The sequence below is a fragment of the Lutjanus erythropterus genome, chromosome 7, assembly GCF_056507025.1.
Source record: "Lutjanus erythropterus isolate fLutEry1 chromosome 7, fLutEry1.hap2, whole genome shotgun sequence".
Lineage (NCBI taxonomy): Eukaryota > Metazoa > Chordata > Actinopteri > Lutjaniformes > Lutjanidae > Lutjanus > Lutjanus erythropterus.
This window is the reverse complement of record NC_139323.1, coordinates 7,974,865-7,998,131: the sequence shown is the minus strand read 5'-3', so window position 1 is coordinate 7,998,131 and position 23,267 is coordinate 7,974,865. Positions and strand designations below refer to the sequence as shown.

At 38.9% G+C, this 23,267-nt stretch overlaps 1 protein-coding gene across 1 annotated transcript; it reads left to right on the top strand.

Annotated features, from left to right (window-relative positions):
- The first annotated feature begins 2,193 nt into the window (after nucleotides 1-2,193).
- On the top strand, nucleotides 2,194-15,374 carry lmo4b (LIM domain only 4b). Its single transcript, XM_084722515.1, has 5 exons — nucleotides 2,194-2,568; nucleotides 4,708-4,948; nucleotides 9,954-10,050; nucleotides 12,034-12,189; nucleotides 14,418-15,374. Exons 2-5 carry the CDS (start codon nucleotides 4,713-4,715, stop codon nucleotides 14,424-14,426), a joined length of 498 nt encoding a protein of 165 aa, XP_084578641.1. The 5' UTR covers nucleotides 2,194-2,568; nucleotides 4,708-4,712; the 3' UTR covers nucleotides 14,427-15,374.
- The last annotated feature ends 7,893 nt before the right edge of the window (nucleotides 15,375-23,267 follow it).

The window sequence follows — 23,267 nt, the reverse complement described above, 5'->3', positions numbered from 1 at the left end:
CTGTAGTTTATACACATCTGAGGCTATGAAAGGCTAAGACGTAGTGAGCAGAGATCAATGATTTAATATTCCACAACTCTCACCAAACCAAATCTGACATATGACAACAAAAATAAAGAACAGATCTGACTCTTCAAATGTTTAGTTATTTTTCCTAGTAAAATTCATCACAAAAAATTACAAAACTTTAAAAACATTGGCTTTTATAGAAAATTTGCATAAGAGTTCCAATTAAATGCTTTGACATAATATGTCAAATAAGATATTATTATTATAGCTGATATTTATCAGCAAATATATTTTGATACTGATATAAACTGATATAGCTGGATAGGTCAATATCAGCCAATAATTTATTGGAACAGATATTTATCATGCATCCCTACTTTAAAGGCACCACTCTATGTATATTTGATCCTTAATTCAGGTTTAAAATATACATGTGTTTTGCTGCATTCATTTGATTTTATGAAAGTTTAGTGTTTCTTTGCCCTGATTCATTTTTGATGATGACATTTATTGCTAAACTGTAAAATATCCTGCCTCGATTGCATGTCTTTATCACAAGTGTTAACCAATTTTGACGCATCATTGTAAAAGAAAAAAGTTTATTTATATGTTCTATTTATTACATTCCATAAAAAGAATATTGGCCAATATATCGATATCAGAATCTTTTTTACTCCCTATTATCAATGTCAGCATCAGCCCCAGAACTCCAGTATTGTACTGGGCTCTACTGAAGACATCACTTGTTTTTCCCAGAACAGTTTGAGGCTGCTACAATGAAGCACCTCAGCTTTTATTCTGGTAAGATCTGAATAAAAAAAAAAACAAGAGGAGGAATTCACTTCTCTTTCAACATCATGTTAGAAAACATTTCAGCACCACATTATTTTTTTATTAAAAGGTGTTGCAATCGCTTCCAGTTTATCTTGTCTTTGAAGTCTCACATGATAGTAGAAAAACTCAAACTGTAAGACTGAATGAATTAGAGGATCTCAGCCAAATCGAGGTCTTGGAGATTAGCCTTAATAGGTGTTGAAACCAATGACCTGAGGCTTAATGAGGTTGTAAACGACAGCAGGCCTCGCTGCGATTATTTTTAGTGACAGACGATGGCGCCACTACGCAGCTATTAGGCCATGATATTTCCCAGAGGTTGGAGTCACCCCCGGTAAACTAAGTAGTTATTGAATGTCAACTAATTAAACTCAGACGTGAGATGAATGTAGCTTACTGGATGTTGCCATGCAGCTTGTATTTAGAAAAATCTGCTCTTGCATGATCGCAGAAAGTAGACACATCAGTTTTATTAAGATGATGTGATATCACAACAAATCACCCCCTTTATGAGAGTTATAGTCAATTAAAGAAGATAATAAACTACACAATTTAACTAACTAATAATTCCCCGAAACCAAAATACATATTTTCCCTCTTACCTTTGGTGCTATTTCTCAATCTAGGTTGTTTTGGTGTGAGTTGCTGAGTTTTGTAGGTATCAGTCATAGAGATGTCTGCTCTCTCTCCATGGGACTAAATAGCACTCTGCTCGTGGTGTCAAAGCAACACACAAAATAAATAAACAAATAAAATAAATAAATAAATATATAAACAAACAAATAGCAATAATAATAATAATAATAATAATAATAATAATAATAATAATAATATCAAGACCCGGTTACTCAAGACAATCCACGGACCATGTGGTAAACAGTTTCATGCAGGAACAAGGTAGTTTCTTCTTTCTTGTAGAAAGTAATTCTGGTAGATTCTATCGCAGAAAAAGGAGCTGGGTGCTATTTAATCTCTTTAAACTGGAGACATAAACTCACACCAAAGCAACCTAAATGAATGAATAGGAAAATAGCCTATATAGTTTTGATTTTGGGGTGAACTGTTCCTTTAAAGGCTTGCCTTTGGTGTCTTACAGCATCTCCACTTTGTCCCTGTAAATATTTTTAAGTGTGTCCATTTGACACTCGTCTCCTCGCCGTTTCTTTCGCACCTCCCCGGTCCATCCATCTCCACCGCCTCACCTCCCCGTTTCCATCCGCCTGTGCTGCGTGTCCGAGTCAATCTCGCCCCCTTCTGATTGGCTGGATTTGTTATTCCTCCTAAATGGCCCGCGAGCCGATTGGCTGCGGCGGCACCTTCGTCACGCGGCTAAAAGGGGTTTTTTACTGGAGGTTTCTTCCTGTCAGCGACACATGTAGAGCAAGCAGGGACCGGAGAGCAGAGAAGAATTACAGCCTCGTTCCGTCTGTTTTTTGGCCAAAACACGCACTCTCTCTGTCGCTCCGAGGACGTTACGGCACGTGCGTAGACCTGTAATTACGTCTTGCAATGGACTCCTTTTGTTCCGGCGAGAAAAAGAGCAATAAAGCAGCGACAGTAACACGGGAACCGTCCAGTGGAAATACTATCTGATAACTCCATTTGCTCGCTCGCTGCTCCGCATTTTACCTGCACTTTTTTTTTGGGACTGTTAGCTACCTGTTTACCTCCATTCGCTTCGAGTCATTAACTTTACAGCCATTACACTTAAAAGAGGCAAACGAGGTGGGTGTTGGTTGATATTACAGCAGTGTTTGCATGTTGACTCGTTAAAAATGTCTGCTTTATTCTTGCTAATTGTTTCTCTAGTTGTGTCATGTCTTTCTTTTTAAGATATATAATATAGCTTGTGTTATTCTTGCGACATTATCACCCTCCTCCTCCTTATCCCCCATTTACCCTGCAATAACACCAATGTGCTGCTACATTTCTTTCATATTCCATTAAAGGGGTAGTTCACCAAAAAAAAGAAAAAAGAAAATTCAGTCATTAACTAGTCACCGTCATGCTGATTGAAGGTCGGGTTTATTTTGTTAGACTGCAACACACTGCTGGAGTTTCACAGGAATTGCAGAATCTCCCAAACAATGTAAGTGAATGGTGACCAGTTTTCGAACAGGAAAAAACAACGGAAAATATGAACCATTAAGTGCCTCCATACTGCTTGTTTGGTATAACCCAACTCTCCTAAAGCCCTGACATGCCATTTGCACACCATCACGCCACACACACCCAGTTCAGACGGTGTGCACACGCATGTGAACGTGGCTCCAAGCGAAGGATCTACAGTGAAGATTTAGGCTATAAACATGGTGACATCTTTCAAGTCAACTAGGAGACTTGGAATACACCAAACAAGCAGCATGGAGGCATTTTATGTTTTCTTCTGTTGTTTTTTTACATTTGAAAACTAGTCACCATTCATATCCATTGTTTGGGAGATTCTGCAACATTGTTTACTTGTGATGCTCCACTTCACTCCACTTCAAAACTATACCTGACCTTCAATCGGTGTGAGGGTGAGTAGATAATGACAGAATTTTCATTTTTGGGTGAACTATGCTCTCGAAAAGCGGCCGCAGTAGGCAGCAGACAGGACCTTTTAGCACATGGTTGCCTCATATGTTTTTCCCTTCTCGCTTCTACTCGTCTATTTCCATGACTTGGTCTCTCCGCCCAAATTGCCTGCCCGTGTAATTACTTGAGTTAGCCCATTTAAGTTAAAAGCCACCCCCCTCCTTCCTCCCTCTTCTTCCCCCTCCTGTCCCCTCCATCCCTCAGCAAAAAAAAAGAAACTCCTCTCTGAATGAAACTTGACGATGGTCCGTCTTGTTTATCCAGGGGAGTCACTTTCAGGTCGGCCTTTTGATTCATCTCCTTTTAGATTTAATCAGCACTAAGGTACGCTGTGGTTTGTCCCTAAGAGCCATCGCTAATGGGCTTACTGAATGCTTTTCTGTGTGCACCCCCTCCTCCCTCCACCTCCCCAACTCTAATTAGCCTACCTGCCTTTCAACAAAGATTTGGCTTTATCCATGTAGTCTGCCTGCCTGACCAAATTGGAGAGGATTACATTTGAAAGAAGCCACATTAATTTTGTGGGTGAAAATGCCTGCATTGCATTAGATTGGAACATTTAGCATCATTACAGCAGATATTAAGATGCTGTTATATCTTGTTTTTTAGCTGTAAGGCAGATCACATTCATTGCTCAGGGTCAGAGGCCAAGCAAGCATCAAGTGCTGGTAAACACACAACTGACTGTCTTACACCAGTCTGAAGCCAGTTCTGCTCCAGCCTTTTCATACAGTATTCTTTTGTGTTTGCCAATAATCACCACCTTCCAGCTATTCAAACTGCAATAGAGCGAGGAACTGTGTGGTGAAGTATTGTGCTATTTAGAATTTCTTAGGACAGCTCAACAAAAGCCCACGCTGCATAATTGTTCCTTTGGCTCCCGGTGTTATCAGTTAACAGACATTCATCATGAGAGGTCCAATGAAGCAACAGCATGGGGATGAGACGGAGATCAAGGGCAGATTAGTTCGCTAAATGACTCGTAGCTCTCCTGTAGCAGAGCAGGACTCACAACTGTTCCCTTTATGAGATCGGCTATTGTGCTTGGGTACAATTTGTAGTCAAAGACCAGGCTGATGCAACAACATGTTCAAGAGACTGGAATTTTAAATTGGATAATTGATAAATTCACTTGTGGTATGTTGTGTACATGATCGTATTACTCTGCTGTATCCAACACATTCCTGTGACCTTTGCTAGGTCCTGACCCGATTGTGTACAAAACAGCAAGCTTCTGGGTGTGACGTGTACAACATCATCTCTTCTGTGTGTGTGTGTTTTTTTTAGGGACAATGGTGAATCCCGGAGGCAACAGCCAGCCACCACCGGTGGGCACAGGTTCCCTGTCCTGGAAGCGGTGTGCGGGCTGCGGGGGCAAAATCGCAGACCGTTTTCTCCTTTACACCATGGACAGCTACTGGCACAGCCGATGCCTCAAGTGCTCCTGCTGCCAGGCCCAGCTGGGCGAAATCGGCACGTCGTGCTACACAAAAAGCGGGATGATCCTCTGCAGAAATGACTATATCAGGTGAGAGAAAGACGTTGTAATGCATGTATCTCTTATTTAGATTAGCAACAATTTTGATTGCTTGATTTGATTACCACAAATTATGTGAAGTCGTTGCTGTTTTAAGTAGGGCTGGGCAGGCAGTATATCAATATTATATCGATACTGTGATAGACTTTAAGTCTAGATATCGTCTTAGAGTTTGGATATCGCATAAGTTTTGTCTTTTCCTGGTTTTCAAGGCTGCATTACAGTAAAGTGATGTAATTTTCTGAATTTATCACACTGTTTTATTATTTACTTTTACCCACTTAGTTATTATATCCATATTACAGATGATTATTTAATTTAATATTCTGTGAAAGCACCAATAGTCTTCCTGACAATATTGTCGCAATGTCGCTGAATATCAATATTGAGGTATTTGTTCAAAATATTGTGTTATTTAATTTTGTCCATTATCCCCAGCCCTAGTTCTAAGTTAGATAATTCATCCTTCATCATTTAAGTCTTACGTGATTTTTTAAAGAAAATAAAGACAATTGTGTTTCTCAGAAACCAGACAACTTTACTTTTAAAAGTCCTGGAATATATTAAGAAAGAATATTAAATCAAGTTGTAAACGGACAAAAACAGGGCTTTTAAAACTGAATTAGCAAAGCTCTTTGCTGGTCATGCAATGATCAGTGATGTTGGGTGTATTTCTGCAGAACATGTGTCTCAAATTGTCGTAACATCATCACTGTTCATTAAAGTCTCCTGGTTGAAGTCTCCCTGGTCTACCCTGAAGGAGGTCAAACACGCTGGCATGTTGACAGAGCACAAAGCAAAAGAGTTGCTCTGCAGGCCATCTGCATGTCTGTCCTGTTTGCTGTTCATGGTCAACTGAAGGACAGATAATTGGTCTTGTAAGATTTATATCTGCTCTGCACGACATATGTACAGTGTTAGTGTTGGGCTCAGATTATCAGTTTATTTTTTGGCTGTTTTTTATGTAACAGAAAAGCAGCATTTAATTAGCAAAGAGAGCCTTTTTAAATATTCTAGTAGGAGTGCCAGACACCCAACCAGAGCTTATTGATGACACTCTCATTCTGGTAATGTGGAGCAGTCTGATGTGACGGAACAAGGCACAGTTTACTGAAAGTTCAGGTACTTTCTTGAATCTCTCTCGGGCACAAAAACAGTATTGATTCTAACCCTATTAATTATCTGTTTTGACTGTTATTCTCTAACACTTCAGATCACATCTACATCTATGCAAGCCATGTTTTCCAGTTGACTTTTTCTGTTTTTGTAAGTTAACATACACGTAAAATAATGTATTTAAGTTAGGCACAGTTAATTTCTTTTGTATTAATAATCTGAGAGATGGAACTGCTCTACAGTCAACATGAACATGCAACACTGCTATTAAATCTGCACGGATAATTCAAAATCTAAAGTGTGCCTGTGCGCTCTCACACCCACCTCATAAAAAGGATGAGGAAGTCAATGGGGTACTTCATTCATAATGGGACTATAACGTAATTAAAATTGGAAGGGGAGAAAATGTGGATACACCTTTCCACTTGTAATGAGAGCATGCTTGGTGGAAGAGCTAAAACGCATATTATGGAACCATGAGATCTCTGTAGAGATAAAGATAGGAGTGGGGAAAAAAACATCTGACAGTGAGTCTACACAATTAAATGCTTTAATTATAGTCCCCCTCCATTTCCTTTAGTCCTGATGGGTTTTATCTAATGAGATCTGGTCCCTGGCTTGTATCCGCTCCCAATGACGTGTCCGAAATGAATGAGAGCCACACTGCAAACAAAACATTTAATTAACCAAATTGGCTTTTGAGAGAGAGCAAGAGAGAAAGACAGATAGAGAAGAGGGATTATTGCGAAGGCCATTTGCCGCTGTTTTTCCCCCCCTCATCTTAAAGGGGCAGACTCATTTTTGTAATAGACTGCTAAACTGCTCACACGACATACATTTTAAAGCTCGCATTAATACAGCTGATATGAAAAATGCTCATCTGATTGATCAGGAGTCGAAACGCATCACATCACAGCTATAATGGGATGTATGCCTGGCCTGGGATGATACCCATCTCCCATCAATCAAGTGGGAGCGTTCACAAACATCACAGGATGAGCACCGTCCCTGCTTTTCATGCTGCGCTGCCACCGAAAGCTTTAATGTCAAACTTTAAGCCAAAGTTGCATTTGCTGTGGGGATCATGTTGTTTTAAGCTGGTGCTGATATTATTTCTGTGGGCTGCTAGTAGAGGGAGAATTAATTTACTTGTGGCTGCTGGATTCAGGGAGAATGCTGTCCCCTTAATTGAATAAGCCTAGGTAATTAAATGGCACTTTTCCAATAGAACGTGTGAGGTAAATCTAATAGTTGGTTATTTAATATCACTTTGAAGTCTGCCCACTCAAGCACTATGACAGCACAAGAGAATGTGAACTATTAGGCCAGGAAAAAAACGGGATCTCAGAAATTAATTAAATCGCATGCAATTTAGGGGAAACGTTTATCTTGATTTGTCATAACAGAATTAATTCAAGGCCTTCAATTCACTTGGGGCCAGATCTGTTACTCTGAATTAACCAAGTGTAATTTGGCTGATCCCCCACCGCCACCACCACCCACCCTCCACCCCTACACACACGCACACACACACACACACACACACATACACACACACACACCTCCCCATCCCCCCTCTTCCCAAAACACATGCACATACACAGCACAGATCCACGCGCAGCGCCCTCCCTCATCCTCGCAATCTCCCCTCCCCATCCCACCCCACCCCGTCCTCGTCCCCTCCACCCTTTTTTCTAATGCAGCTCTTGCCATTATGCAAAGCCCCGCTTCAGTATCAATATGGCCTAGTGCTTTTAAGGTGCTTTGGCTGCTGATGTAGAGAGGCATTTTTAATGGACTGTGTTGCAGAAATCATTGTTGTGGGGTAATTTTACCCTACTCAAAGGCCTTGGTGAATGAGGTCTGCATTTACCAGACAGCCCAGCAGCAAGCCATGCTATATTTCACCTGGCAGTCACTGCTGAAATGAAATCCAATAGTCATTGCCTATATAGACAACAGACAGCTCTGAATGTGTTTTTTCCTTTGTTATTTAATTTAATCAGACACATTGGTCGTGGCAAAGTCACATCCACAGGGGGAGAAAACAGATAAATCAAGATGGAACCATCCTCTAGAAACAGAGTACGAATCAGTGATTTCTTTAGGAGCTGAAACCAGATGTGTCATTGCAATTAAAGAGTCCCTTGGCCTTAATTATACTGACCCGGGGTGTCTACTCCACCTTGGCGCTGTAGGTCACTGGCAGAGGAGGCCATTAGAGCCCAAGTTCAAACCGATACAGCAACTTAATTGAGCACCTAAAGGCTTTGGCTCCTTAAATCAAATACTATGAAGAGCTTTCCCCCTGGTAAAATAATTAACCTGGTATGAGTTTTCACATTGTGGTGAAATATAAAAGGCTATGGTGAAAACATCCTGTTGCCTTTGTTTCGATACCTCTCAGGAAACTCCTCGAGGAATTCAGCACCAACACAAGGAACATATTTTTTCAATTTGAGCAAAAGTTTGAATTTCAGCAGCTTTGATATGCAGAAACATCTTTGCAGGAGAAGTGTAGTTTTGCTTCCCCACACATTGCACGAGCATAAGAGTCTTAAAGCGAGGCCTATATGTTCATTTCCACTATCATGTTTGTCCCAGTGAAAGCAGAGAATTGGCAGTGTTGTGACGACAGTCTCCAGTTAATTAGTTTCTGAAATTGAGTTTTGATGGAGCCTTTCCAAATGATGCCAAGACAAAATTTGCTTCTGCCTAGGCTGTCTTATTGAAAGCCATTTCTGTGTCCCTTTGCAAAGAGCTCTGGCTTGTTTGTTCGTCAATATATCTAACAACTGCTTGGGTTATGGTTGGGATGGTAGAAGCATTTATTCCCTCGCTCCCCGCTCAGCACAAATTTGTTAAATACTTTTCGCAAAATTGTCCTCAAGAATGAATGAGCGAAAAAAAAGAAGTAATTCTTACAACACTTTTCCTCTTGTTTTTTTCTTGCTAATTTTTTTTTTAAAGCCAAACAACTTTATCTGATGCACACACACCAATGTTAACCACTCCCCCCTATCCCTTTCTTTCTCCATCCCTCTCTCCCCTTCTCTCCGGAGCATGTCAGATGCCGTGGTCTTATTTGATTGCTTAGGAAAAGTGCAGTGATAGAGCAAACACCCGGTGAGATATGATGACAAATGGGTCCAGATCCCAGTAAATTACTTTCTGCTCAAATCGAAATTTCATTCAGTTTGCTGCTCACCGAGATGAAGTAATCTAAATTGTGGACTCAGAAGGAAGATAGAAGGGAAGCTGGAGCAAGCATTTCATTATCAAGAGGCAGAGGGAAGGAGAGAGAGAAGGTTAGGGACGAAAGAGATGAGCAGAAGCAAATCTAAAGTGTTGACACCATGATTGAAAAGGTTAACCCATGCACATTATATATCAACCCGAGTAGCTACGGGTTTCTAATGGAAACACGGCACTGACAGAGCATTCACAGGAGTCCTAATGGCAAAAGCACTATGTCTCCGCCTGGATGTACAATCAAATCCTCTTAGGTCCTGATTGCTTATGTTCCAGGTTATTATTAGGTTGCAAAAAATGTGCACCAAAAGTAATATGCAGTTTCAGTGCTAGATGCTCTTGGAGAGCTGAGTGCTGGAGGATTCATTTTTCCGTCGATATTGTGATGATTTTCTATTTCTTCATTCTTTTTTTTTTCTCCCCTCCTGTATGTTTTCCCTTCAAGTTAGAAATGGAGCTGGGGAATGGTGAACTTAGCACTGAATGTACTGTAGCTCTCATACAGTCAGATACTCAACAGACAAAAGTGAGGATACCACAGTTCATTACACAAGGCTAAATCTATGCAGATGTATACCGTGGTTCCATAGTGACGCTTCCATTTCTTGTTTTTTTTCCTTTTCCTTAGATTATTTGGGAACAGCGGAGCTTGCAGCGCTTGCGGTCAGTCCATTCCAGCCAGTGAACTGGTGATGAGGGCGCAGGGCAACGTGTACCATCTCAAGGTAAACTCACGTTTCCTCTATGAAGCTTTGACCTGGATAAAGAATGCTAACTATCAAAGACTATAGCCTTGTGATTTAGGGCTGCAACTGGGGTGCAAAATGACCTTTTCTGTCTATCAGCAAAATGGCAAGAGAATGTTCAAATCTGACCACTGAGTGACGTAAACTGACAAGCCACTTTTACCAGCATTTGACTGGTGGCTGGTGCTAATTTTGTGCCTGATTATTTTCATTATTGAATAAGCTGCTGAACATTTTCTCTATTAATTGATCAGTTGTTTGAAAAAGTGATGAAAAATGTTGTTCACTGTTTCCAAGGTGACGTTGTCAAATGTCTTTTGTCCAACTCAAAGATACTGTCACAGAGGATTCACATTTAAGAAGAGCAGAATATTTGCAGATAGAGCTGCAATGATTAGTCGATTAATAGAATAGTCAGTTGAACTAAAATTAGATGCCATTGGTCGCCAACTATGTTGAGAAGCCATTTATCATTTCAGCCATTTTTCATTTGCTAGTTCCAGCTTCTAAAATGTGAGGATATGCTGCTTTATTTGTCATTTATGACAGTAAATGAATTGTCTTTGGGCAATCTGAAGTCCTCACCTTTGGCTCGCAGATTAATCAATAATGAAAATAATCGTTAGTTGCAGCTCTAATTCAGTTTACTGTCACAGGATCCCAAAGAAACAAAAATATTCACATTTGAGAAGCTTTTTTTTATGTCTCAGAAGGATTAATCGATGATCAGAATAGTTGGTGATTGATTAATTTAATACTTGAAAATGAATTGACTAATCGTTGCAGTTCTATTGTGATTACCAGTGTATTTTTATATTTTCCTACCTATTGTGTGTGTATCTGTTGACGTGGGGAGGCGAGCTGCTGCTGTAATAGTGCTTACCCTGACGAATAAAGTGGCATTACGTTTTTTTAAGGAAATTTAATTGCAGATTAATGTAAGACACATTTCTGCTTGTTATATAAAAGCAATCTTATTTTTACATTCTCCTTCAAAAACAACATTATAGAGGTGTAAAAGAGCATTCAGTTATAATTTTTTAAAATTTTTTCATATACATCACCGACCAAGGTAAATAAAAACAAGATTCATGCTAGAAACAAAGCTTAAAACAAGGAGAGAAAACAAGTATTGTAGCTACCATTGTTACAGGATTAATAATGTTGATCATTCATCCCACACCTTCTCTCTCCCTCAGGCCCCCTGAATGTCTTAACATCAGCACCATGCCTAAGTTGCCTTGAATTAAGTTTACCACACATGATTTTAGCTTGTTTGGATCAACATGTCCTCTGTGGTCAGTAAATGTTGAAAAGCTTTGTCACTTTGCAGTTTGAAGATAGTAGCACAATGAAGCTACTGTCATTATTAAGGCCGCATAATTGGCTGATTTTGTGAAAGATGCTCATCATAATTTCCTTGAGCCCAAAGTGACATCTTCAAATTGCTCCTTTTGTCCAAAACCCAAAAACTCTTCATTTATCATCATAACTGACAAAGAAAAGCAGCAAATCCTCCAAAATTTTTAACATTTTTATTTGAAAAATGACTGAAGAATTTAATGGATTATTAAAATAGTTAACAACTAAATTTCTTTTGATCAACTAATTGATTAATTAACTAATCATTGCAGGTCTAGTCATTAATCTCTCCTTCCAGTAAAGTCATTAAAGTTCTGCTCCAGCTGCTTGATTAAGAGAAATGCTACTTTTCTTTGTCTTGTGCGATAGTCAATTAAATATTTTGGGTGTCTGGGTCGACAAAACAAGAAAAACCTTAAACTGCTGTTAGTTATACTTGTATTTTCCACCTGCGCACACAGGTGTGCAAAAGTGCATATATGTCTGCATTCACAAGCGAGCGTGTTTGCTCCGTGTTTGTTATTACATAATAGGATGGAGCACTGCCTCGTGGTCCTCAGGCCTGGTTGTGATCAGTTCTCTCTCTATCCCCACCCGCAGTGTTTCACATGTTCCACCTGCCGGAACCGGCTCGTCCCTGGGGACCGGTTCCACTACATCAACGGCAGCCTGTTCTGCGAACACGACAGACCCACAGCACTCATCAACGGCCATTTGAGTTCACTGCAGACGAACCCACTACTGCCCGACCAGAAGGTAAGAACCGACCCCCCTACCCTCTGTCCTTCTGTCCATGCACCAGTGGAACATGATGGGGGGTCTCTGATGGTGGACCGGAGCGTTCTCTAGAGTTCTTTGTGCTCTCATTTCAAGTATTAAAAGGAGCAGAAGGCTGTTAACTTCAAAGTAAAGTACAAGTCAGTAAAAGCTTGTCATCAGTCAGCTGGAGTCATTAGCAGGAAAAGAAAAACATCTGTAATTTTCACGCCAACATTTTTCACTCTGTTTATATTGATGTCGTCGATTCAACTTCACTGCAAGGCATGCAGTGGATATTAAATCTTACAGAGCAGAGATGAATTTTATTTTTAGACAGGCAATGGATTTTTCCATCATTCTTGTTGGAGGACACGCACTCAGAAAATCTGTATTAACCGTCAGCACAAAACATGTGAAAATGATTTTTTTTGTGCTGCCGTCCTCACACTCAGATACATATTTGACTCATCTTGAATTTATTTGCCATCGCAGGCCAGACTTCCAATTGTGCTGAAAAATGACACTCGCCGCCATTAATACCGAGTGTTTAAAAACAGCATTTGACTACTGTATCAACAAGACTGGGATCACCTGGGCTAAGTTATTACTCCAAGGCCAAAAATATGTATCCAGGGCCCCGAGGTTGCACACAGACAGCGAGCTGCAGCAGCCAGTATATCATGAAAGCTGTCATCATGGCTTTCCCTGATTTGATCTTGATGCCTCCAGTGAAAGCAAAACAGAAGGCCTAATCATATACGAAGGATAACTTCATTCTTCAGGATAGCTTCATTCTGCCCGCAGGAGATATAATCATTTTTGCCTCACAACAAGGAGCTTTATTGATACCTTGTCTGCACACACAGCACACACAGAGATATGGGAGGTGTTTGGAGTGTGTCAGACTCTGACTGAAAGAGGAATTATATTGTTGGGAGCATGCATTTCACCTTGAGTGGTTTTGTGAGTAGAGGAGAGGTAGAACTCCATTAAGCCCCCCCCTCCACCACCACCGCCACCCTCCCTCCCTCCACGTCACAGGCCTTTTAAGGGCTTGTCACTTCTACAAATCAGCTCTTAGAGCTCTTAGAGCTCCTCACATTTAAATTGAAAGCCGTTGCATTATCTAGCTTAATTTTAAATGTCTGTTTAAGTCCTTACTCCCACCCTCGACGTCTCCCGCAGCATGGCTGGTGTAGTAAATATGAGGCTTCATTGTTTATTTATGCGCTAACATCAATTGTAGTGAAAACTGCTGAATTATTGATGCTAAAATGCAATCTGAATATTGGCCCTGGTGCTTTAATTATAGCAGAGAGAGAATTATTAAATAAACAGAGACACATCCCTCAGTGGGAACAGTCTCAGGATGCTTTTGTTATCACGGTGAGTGAAATAAGGAGAATCATCCTGCTGCTGCTGCTGCTGAAGCACTTTATTTATCACACAAACATTCCCACTCCTTTTTGCTCAAACAGAATTTGGACGGCCTCGAATAACACAGACGTACAGTAGGATAACAGCTCTCCAAATCAATATACCTCATGTATCCACAACAGCACAACATAGACTGAATATAGAAGCACAGAGAGAGGATGAAGCAGTCACCGCTCACATGGAAACACGGGGTTATCTGCCGGCCATTGTTTTTGATTATGTGCGATTTTGCTGCGACATAATTAGTGCGTTCACGGCGCAGGACATTTGATGCTCAGTTATTTAGCTTTCTTCCCAGCTTCTTCCTAATCTCTTTGTTCAGAACAGACAAATTACCTCTCTCATACGGAGCTGCTTTGACCCAGGGGAGTGAGACCCTCCCAGCGTCAGTCACTTTAATTAGCCCCCAAGTAGGAGTTTGCAATTACTAATAGACTGAAGCCCTCCTAGTGATTTGAGGGATGAAGGGAAAAGTAAATCACCCTTAGAATCATAAAGAAAAAAAAGCATTTTTCTGTTTCACAGGACTGAGCACCTCCTGCAGTTATGTCGGAGCGTGGTTATAATTATACCAAAGAGAATCGCTTCATGGATGCACTTTTAAGTTAATGCAAAGTAAATGGGACACCAGATGGTTTTCAAAGGCTGGCTGATCAATAAATTAAAAAGTGGAGCTGGTGGAGAGTTGATTCATCAGGGTGAAACATTTATGGCATTTTGTGAACTGATAACAACGGCCCAAATTTTTTAAAATGTTTTTTTTTTTTTTTTTATCTCTCACTATTCAGGTGTGTTAGGCAGGAGCCGCGCAGGAAGCAGGATGTGTGCCTTCATTTTAGCCCTTACTCATTGTCACCCGAGACAGCGTGGATCAGCAGCACCCCGGCCTTTTTTAGCTGTGCTCCCAGGCCCTTTGCCCCAAAGGATTCCTCTACCCATCGTACCAGTAACCTGACTTTTTATTTCTGCAAACATGCCCCAACGCTCAGCCTTCAACCTTGGCTTTTCCCCAAATATGGGTGGATACTTGCACTTAACGCACCTGAATCGGGACACTGAGGACTCCATGACCTTGGAATTTAAAAAAGAGAAAAAAAGGAGACGGATCAGAACCCAAGGGGACTCTTCAGGAAGAGAAAACTAAATAACACACATGAGGATGTTGTGACTGAAGTGAGGGAAAGGGAAAAAAGACTAATGAGGTGAAAGAGATGCAGACTTTTCAACTCTGCATATTTGTTTAAAGACATTTGGGGGGAAAACCGGGACCTTTTCATTTTTCCTCTCTTCCTTTTCTATCCTCATTTCCCAACAACATGGTGTTTCCACTTTATATATTTTAAGTGTTGTCAAAGGGGAATGTGTTCTTTTTTTCTTTGGTGGTATATCTATATATATAAAACAGGGGGATTTTAAAAAAATCTGTGGCTTTTTGTGGAAAACAAATCATGAACACTCTTGGTGTATTTGTAAAACTACCATGTATGTACAGTATGCATGTAAATGTCGTTGTCCAGGCGTGGCTACAGTACATCTGACCCTCCGCACTCAGCTCCAGTCCACCCTCCTTCTCCCTTTGAAACCTGACCCCACGGAAAACTGAAGAAATCTGCTCATAGTCAGTAATGTAGAGATCATCACCAACATATAAATGCTGAATGAAAGAGAAATTTATTTGTGATATTTTCCGAGACATTTGCTCCAGTATGGTGTATTTAATTAATAAAAATATTGAAGATTTAAAAGGCTCCTTAAATTCATTGTTAAGCGTCAGAATATGTACTCAAAGTGACAATTTGCTAAACTCGGGTTTACATTTTTTGTAATTATTAGTGCTGAGATTTCTACCTAGATTATTTTTATAATCACTCAATCTGCCATTTATTATCTCGATTAATCATTTGATTGTTTAGTCTATAAATGTTAAAAAATTGTGAAAAATGCTCTTCATGTTTTCCCAGAGCTCAAAGTGACATCTCTGCTTCTTTTGTCCTACAAACCGTCCAAAACTATCGTTGTTCCGATACCAATACATGTATCGGAAAATGCCTTTGATACTGCTTAAAATGCCCCTATCGCCAAGTACACAAGTCTAAGCACTGATCCAACACTATGTAATTTATTAACCCTGAAATGAGAGCCTGGCACTGCCCAGCGGTGTCCCATATACCTTTTCTTCCCCCGAGAATGAAAAAGTCATGTTCTTTGGCATTAGTTCTCTCTATGTATTTGTTCGTGTTTTACTAAGAGTTTAACGGGAGTCAGGTCACACATAGAAATCATGTAATGTCTATACAGGGTCAGTATACAGCTGTCAAAAAAATAATAAAAACATTTTTGCGCACAGATTGGCTCAGAATTGGTATTGGAATGGAAAAAAGAGAGAGAATTGGAGTATCTCTATCCAAAATTGAAAAGCTCCTCATTTACTACAAATGAATGACAGAGAAAAGTAGCAAATCCTGCCATTTAAGAAGCTGGAACCAGCAAATTTGACATTTTTGCACTGTAAAAAGGAAAAGTTGAGAAAACTCAATTTCAAAGCAACTGTCTTCAATCAAACCGAAGTTTTGAAACTACAGAAAATGTTTTGTTGACCTATAATGATATACTTTCCTTTTTTTTTTTTTGTTTTTTTTTTTAACTTGCTTCTTTGAGATTTGGAAACAAAATATTTTGTATCTCAAAATTGTTGAGTGCGCTCCAGTCCTGATTCTTCTAAAGTGAAAGTGGATAATTTAATATTTTCAGTTGCAACCCTTTAATTTTAAAGCACTCAAATAGTGACATATCAGGTGAACAATTTTTGAAATGTGTTGTTGTTGGTTTTTTTTTGGTTTCTTAAACTCAAAGATTAAACTTTATCTAACAAAAAGTAACTGATTTTAACAAAAGATCATGGATGAGCAAAACTTTTTTTGAGTTTATTTCAAACCTTAAGAGTTTCAGTTTGACATAAAACTCAAACAGCTGCCTTAAAATTGAGTTTTCTCAATACTTTTAGTGAGCTTGAAAAAAATACTGAAATGCCTAATCAGTATAATCTAATATAATCAATTAGTCAACACTTACATTTGTTGCAGAAGAGTTAAGGTGTGCAACAACACCACACTCAGCAAACTGTGGTACCGTGGCTGGGAAAAATTTGTGTTCATTCAGAGACTTGACTTTTTATCTCAACAAAAAATTATTGCTCACCAAAACTTTCTTGAGTTCATTTCAAAACTTAAGACTTTGATTTCAACTTCAAAAATTTACTCGACACAGCTGCCTTGAAATTCTGAGATTGCTTAACATTTGTTACAGTGTGCTTTAAAGAATTGATCAAATATCAAAATGGGAACGCATTTTTTAAAGGATGACTAATCTTTGCAGCACTACCTCACACACTAGGAATTGTGCTAATGTTGTCTCGAGTCCCTTGTTTTTACCAGTGAAGCATTTCACAGGCGTCTTTATGTCTGAATTACATAATTACTACAAGATCCCAGTTGCAGAGTGCCCAAGAATTTATCTTTCATGCAGGAGGCTGATATTTAGTGCATGACTCGTCTGCCTCACCATTGAAAATCCTCTATTGAAGATCCAGCAGTGCTGCCATTCAATTTCCAGCCTAGCAATCATCAGGGTGCATGATGAGCGTCTAACTGAAAATGGATAAACATGTATCCTCTCTTTCTGTTCAAATGACCGTTTGCTATTCATCACTCTAATACCTGACAGAAATAGAGGAAAATGTCCCTTTGAAGATTCAATTACTGCAGAGAGGGAGAGAGGTGTCTCTCTTTGGCAGCCACAAATTGAATGGGCTATTTGCAGAACAAATTGGTGTTTGAAGTCCTTGCAAGACCTAATAGGTCTGAAGGAGGAACCCGGTAATGGCTGATGCGCTTATCTGTGGAGTCTGGGCCCCTCGTGAGCCCGCCGCTGTCGCTGAAACAATACTGCTGTACAGGATAAGACTTTCATGCAAAAATCAGCTCAAATAGAAGACGAAAGAGGCCGAAAGAATAAACAGACTTCTGTGTTTTAAAATTGAATATAAATGCTGTGGAAACTAGAGACAAAACGATCGGTTTTGAATGTGAACGTTTCTGAAAGCATCTCCCAAAGTACCAAACCCTCATCATAGTGATTCTTAAATAATGAAACCTGTGTCTTAGAGGTATTTTCATGGGCTGTCAATGTTGGAAGAACTTTTGTTCTGAATTACTATGGAGGATATGTATCATGATAGAGGGGTTACGATTTTTTAGGAAAACTCACACAACAGTTTAGATAAATGCTATCTAGCAGTCAGGGGTTTAAACACAACACAAAATGAACCACTGCCATGAATCTTTGCATGTGTCACAATATCAGTATTTTTTTGAGAATGGATATGGTAACACAAACCATAATATCACGATACTCAAGTCGGCTCATGAGTTCTTCATATATTTTGCCAAAATATCAGCAATTTCATCTTCATTGTTTGAGTACAGATGAGTCAGCATAACGTAGATCCTTATTTATATCTGACTAGTGTAATCTAGACCTGCCTTTTAACACGTCACAGTGGGAAAAGCAGGTGTAAATAATAAAATGAATGATTAGACAATAGATCACACTCAAAATTAAGGACATCCTGTTGTCCTGGAGACAATATAAATAGAACAGGACACAAATATACAGTATCTAGGACAATCCTGGGGCAGTAGAGAAACTTATCATTACAAATAGAAATGCCTTTATACATTGTGAAATATTTTAGTTGTTAGGTGTTTAAATTAAAAAAATGTGTGGTGGCACCGGTAGAGAATTGATGCTACATCACACTTAAGTGAATGCTGAAAGTGTGTGTATTAAGGCTGCATCTAACAGTCATCAATGACCATTTTCTCAATTAACTGATTAGTTGTTTGGTCCAGAAAATGGCAAAAATGTTGATCAGTGATTGATCAATTAATAATCTTCTCACTTGAAATATATAGATATATTTTTCAAGTCTTTTCTGTAACAATTATTTTCATCATTAATGAATCTGTCAGTCATTTTCTCCATTAATTGATTAGTTGTTTGGTTCATAAAATTGTTAATCAGTCTTTCCAAAAATTCAAGATGATGTCCTCTAATGTCTTGTTTTGTCCACAAGTCAAAGATATTCAGTTTAATGTCACAGAGGACTAAAGAAAGCAGAACATATTCACATTTAAGAAGCTGAAATAGGAGAATTTGGACATCAGGGAACATGATGGTGGACAAGAGTGAGTCAATGAAGTGATGCGAGTTACTGCAACAGTTATTCAACTGTATTTATTATTTAGAATGAAAAATAACATCTTCAGTTTGGGACAATGGTTGTTAGGTCTGGGGAATGGAGTTTATGACCCTCAGGAAAAAACTACATTTCGAGCACAAGGCCTCAGAGGGTTCATACATACAAAGACGGCACGGCAGAAATATCATTTGCTCTGTGTTTTGGACAAGTTGTAGTTGCCTAAGAGCTGTCTAACTTGCATGGACTAACGTTTTTAAGATCATGTTTGGACAAGAGTCTCCTTACTCTAGCAATATCTTTGGATGATAAAAGGCTGATGCTGCAGCTGGTTTAATATGACTGCTAAAATTTAGATCTGAGTCCAAGACAACACCCAGATTTCTGGCCTGATTCACAGTTGTTACAGATGAGAAGTTGAGGTAAGCCAAAAGGTCACGCTCAGCAAACCGTGATGCCAGCGATTTGAATTTTGCAAGATAAGATTTATTTGGAAGCCCACTTCCACCACTGAAAGACAAAAAAAAATCCCATAGTAAGTCATAATTATGAGATAAAAAAGTTTAAATTATTATGAGACAAAAAGTCATCACTATGAGATACAAAATAGAAATAATGCAATAAAATTCATAATTATTAAAAAAGTTATGAGATAAAAAATAAATTATATGAAAAAAGGTTAAAATTATGAGATAAAAAGTCATAATTTTTATCCCATATTTTTTAAAGTTCCCAAAATTAAGACTGTACAGTATATCTAATAATTATGACTTTCCATGGAGATATTTTTCTCTTTCACTGGTAGAAATGGGCTTCCATAGATGTAAGATAGGAGTTTGGATTATAAATGTAATTCTTTTAAAAACTAAATAAATATAACAAAACCCAAACTCACCCTTCATGCAGTTGGAAACGTTGGTGTTCATTCAGAGGTTCACTTCTGGAGCTGAATCTAAGTGCAAACGCACAAAAGCAATATCGTCAGATTTACAAAAAAAATCAAACAATCTCAGGATAATTCTGTTTTTTCACGTGACAATTTAAATGGAGCTTTGGCTGGAGGTCGTACGAACCACTTAGAAGTGGAATTTGTGGGGGATAGCTATGTAAACATCGTCAAAATGTAGTCAGCATTAATACTTAGAGGACTGCAAAATGCTTCACAAACATCATCCTCATTTAGCTTAACTGCTGCATTTGATTTAAGGTCTTTTAGGATGATTTGAGTATGAATTATGAAATGTGTCGCAGTGGTTGATGTTTTGGGAGGTGATAACCAGCTCATGCATTCCACTTTCACCTGCTTATTAAATGACTCTCAGGCCAAAGAAGCCTCTGAGTATCAGATTTTTAAAAATGAATTATCCTTTAAGTTGATTTTGGGTTTGATTTTGCTTTTAAGTGACCTCAGTAATCCACAGCATAACAACACTATTTCGTGCTACACTAACGTTGGCCTTTTCCATTATGAAATCCGCTTGGTTCCATTAAGCTGTTTACTCACACACACACACACACACACACACACACACACACACACACACACATAAATATACATAAGCTGTACACATGTGACACACCCACACATTTCATCATACGTCATCAACTCATTGAACAAGTCAAATAGCTCAGAAATTATTATAAAAAAAAAAAAAAACTCTATTTACACATAATCCATATGTGAGAATTTGCTTTGAAGTGGCGAACCAGAGTGAAGGCTAATGGATCTCACCCACAACAATGGAGCACACTTAAATGGCATGTCTGCCTGAGGGAAATCACTCTGCTTCAACTCCAGCTCCTTCCTGCTCTCGCTGGGGAGTCTGCTGATGCACCACAACTGGATTACTTATGATTAGTCACCTTGTATTTATTTGTAATTAGTTTATGTCTTCATTCTGCCGCAAGTTTTTGATCATCATTAATCTCAGTGTGATTGGAGGATTTTTATGGAAGAGCAGATGTTGTGTTATGCATGACAGGCCGCGCAAACCGAGGAACTTAATTCAGAAATAGTTTCCTCTCTTTTTGTTTACTGTATCAGAAACAATCTGCGTAACACCTTCCAGATGCTCCGCGATAATAACTTCAACACTTTTTATAGATTTATTTATTGGACAGAGTAAAGATTTTTATAACCTGGGAAGAGGGAGTGTTTTTCTCTAAAACGCTGAAAATCTTTAGTTGTGTAACACAGACTTCTGCGCCTCCAAATTCATGAACTGAACCAAAAGACTCTTTTGAGTATTAAAGGTCCAGTGTGTAACATTTATCAGGATTTATCAGCAGAATGTGGCAGAAATGAAATATAATATTCAGAGAATATTTTCATTGGTGTATAATCACCTGAAATCATGATGGCAGATGCTATTTGCACCTGCATGGTAGGGACAAACCATGATCCAACCAGCAACCCCCTCGGAGTATTTTTACATCGTAGTATTAATGCTTTTACTTAAGTGAAGGATCTGAGTACTTTCACAGAATCTGTTGGGTCACCAAATACAAAGTAACACCATCACCAGTACTATGACTTATTTTGCTGAGTTACCAGTTAACAAGGCAACTCATTAAACAGGAACACCGGTGGGTCTTGTTTCGTTAGGCTTTCGTCTTTATTTCCCTCACAATTTACAACAATGATAGACGTTAAAATGGGATAACAATATGGATGCAGTGGGCGTCAGCCTTAACTCAGCAAAATGATTCTGACCTTTAACGTTAACATTGTGAGCTAATACACTATTCACTGAAATTAACATTAGCCTATGCGCTAACAAGCTGGCACGCTTTCCATTACAAATAGGTTGAGGAAGACTTGATAGGTTAGATTACAGACACCCTTCAACTTGATTTGGAAGGTTGACGTTACTTTAGCAAATAGTTAGCTAACGTTAAGTTAGTTAAACAGCATATGACGCAGTCTGCGGCAAACAAGACCAATCTTTTTTCTATGGCTCTGCTCAAAACTAGCGTCAACTGCACACACCCATGTTTATGAGGGAAAAGAAGACTATTAAGCTATCTTGATTGTGATTGGCCAAAAGACTTGTGACACACTTGCTTTTGTTCCTTTAGAATGAGCTGTTTATATCAACAGACAGAGTAGGTCTTCCTCCACAGAAGCTGCCATATTGCACCGCCATGTTTCTACAGGAGACCAGAACAGACAGAATAAATGCTAGCTCTAGATTCGGCCTTTCATGTTTCTCATGACTTTTGGGGCCACCATAGGTTTTCCTACACACGTGGAAGGGGAGGGTGATGCAAAAGGTTTGCAATCTACAAGTTCACTGGCAGATGCTATTAAATACTACACAGTGGTTATTTAAACCATTATATAATATATTATCCTGCCATTGCTCGTAACCTGTTTGAAAAACTCTTCACACTCAGAAACAAATCTCATAGTGGTAGCAGCTTGGCACTGATGGTGTTCCTCTCCTAGTTGTACTTTTACATAACTTCTTTCATTTCTCTCTGCTACAAGGAGAGAAAATGTTACGTAATGCCATCTGTTGGTGGCAAAACACAAAAGACATTAATATTCCAAATAAGTTTCCAAAAGATTATAATTGTAAATCAGTTATGTTAGGCAGTTTGTGATGCCTGGGGCACATTAGCTCTGGATTGCATGAAACAACAAAAAGGTAAAACTTATAATATACATATCACATACAGCTCAAAAGAAGTCTTGCAACTGAAAAATACTGAACACTTTCTATTCTGTTTTGGTAAAAAGTTCAGAGAAAAACACATTTAATGTTTGTGTTGATGGCCAGTTTCCAGTGAAGAGAACAGGGCACACGTCTTGACAGTTTTCCATCCACAAAAGAGTAACATTTCCAAGAAATGACAAAATAATGTTGGGCTGTAGGTGTGAATACAGAGGTTTGTGAGGGGAAGAAGACCAATATTATTTTGAGTCTTCAACAGAATTTGGAGCACAATTTGGAACACAAAAACAACAACAAAAAAGGGATATAAAGCAAAAACACTAATACACACAAATAATTGTTAATACATTATTTAAAACAAGCTACTTGACTTTCTGTTAAACCCACTATGGCTAGGGGTCTTTCTCATGTTAAAAACATAACAAAAGGGGATCATGGGAGTTGTTTTCTCCATTGTTAAACAACCACACCTATTTATGAAAATCTATCTCACATGACTCAGGCAGAAATACAGGCATGGACGAGGTAATGTATTAAGTTGTATTCACGTTACATTTAGCCATGTTTGCCAACTTCCTTCCTCACTCTGACAAATCTGATGTATCCCTGTTTTCCCTGAAGTTATAGCAACTAGCGAATAGTTACTTTGAATAAATTATGGATTTCCCTGGGTTTGAACGGTGTTGGAAACATTTGGGATAATG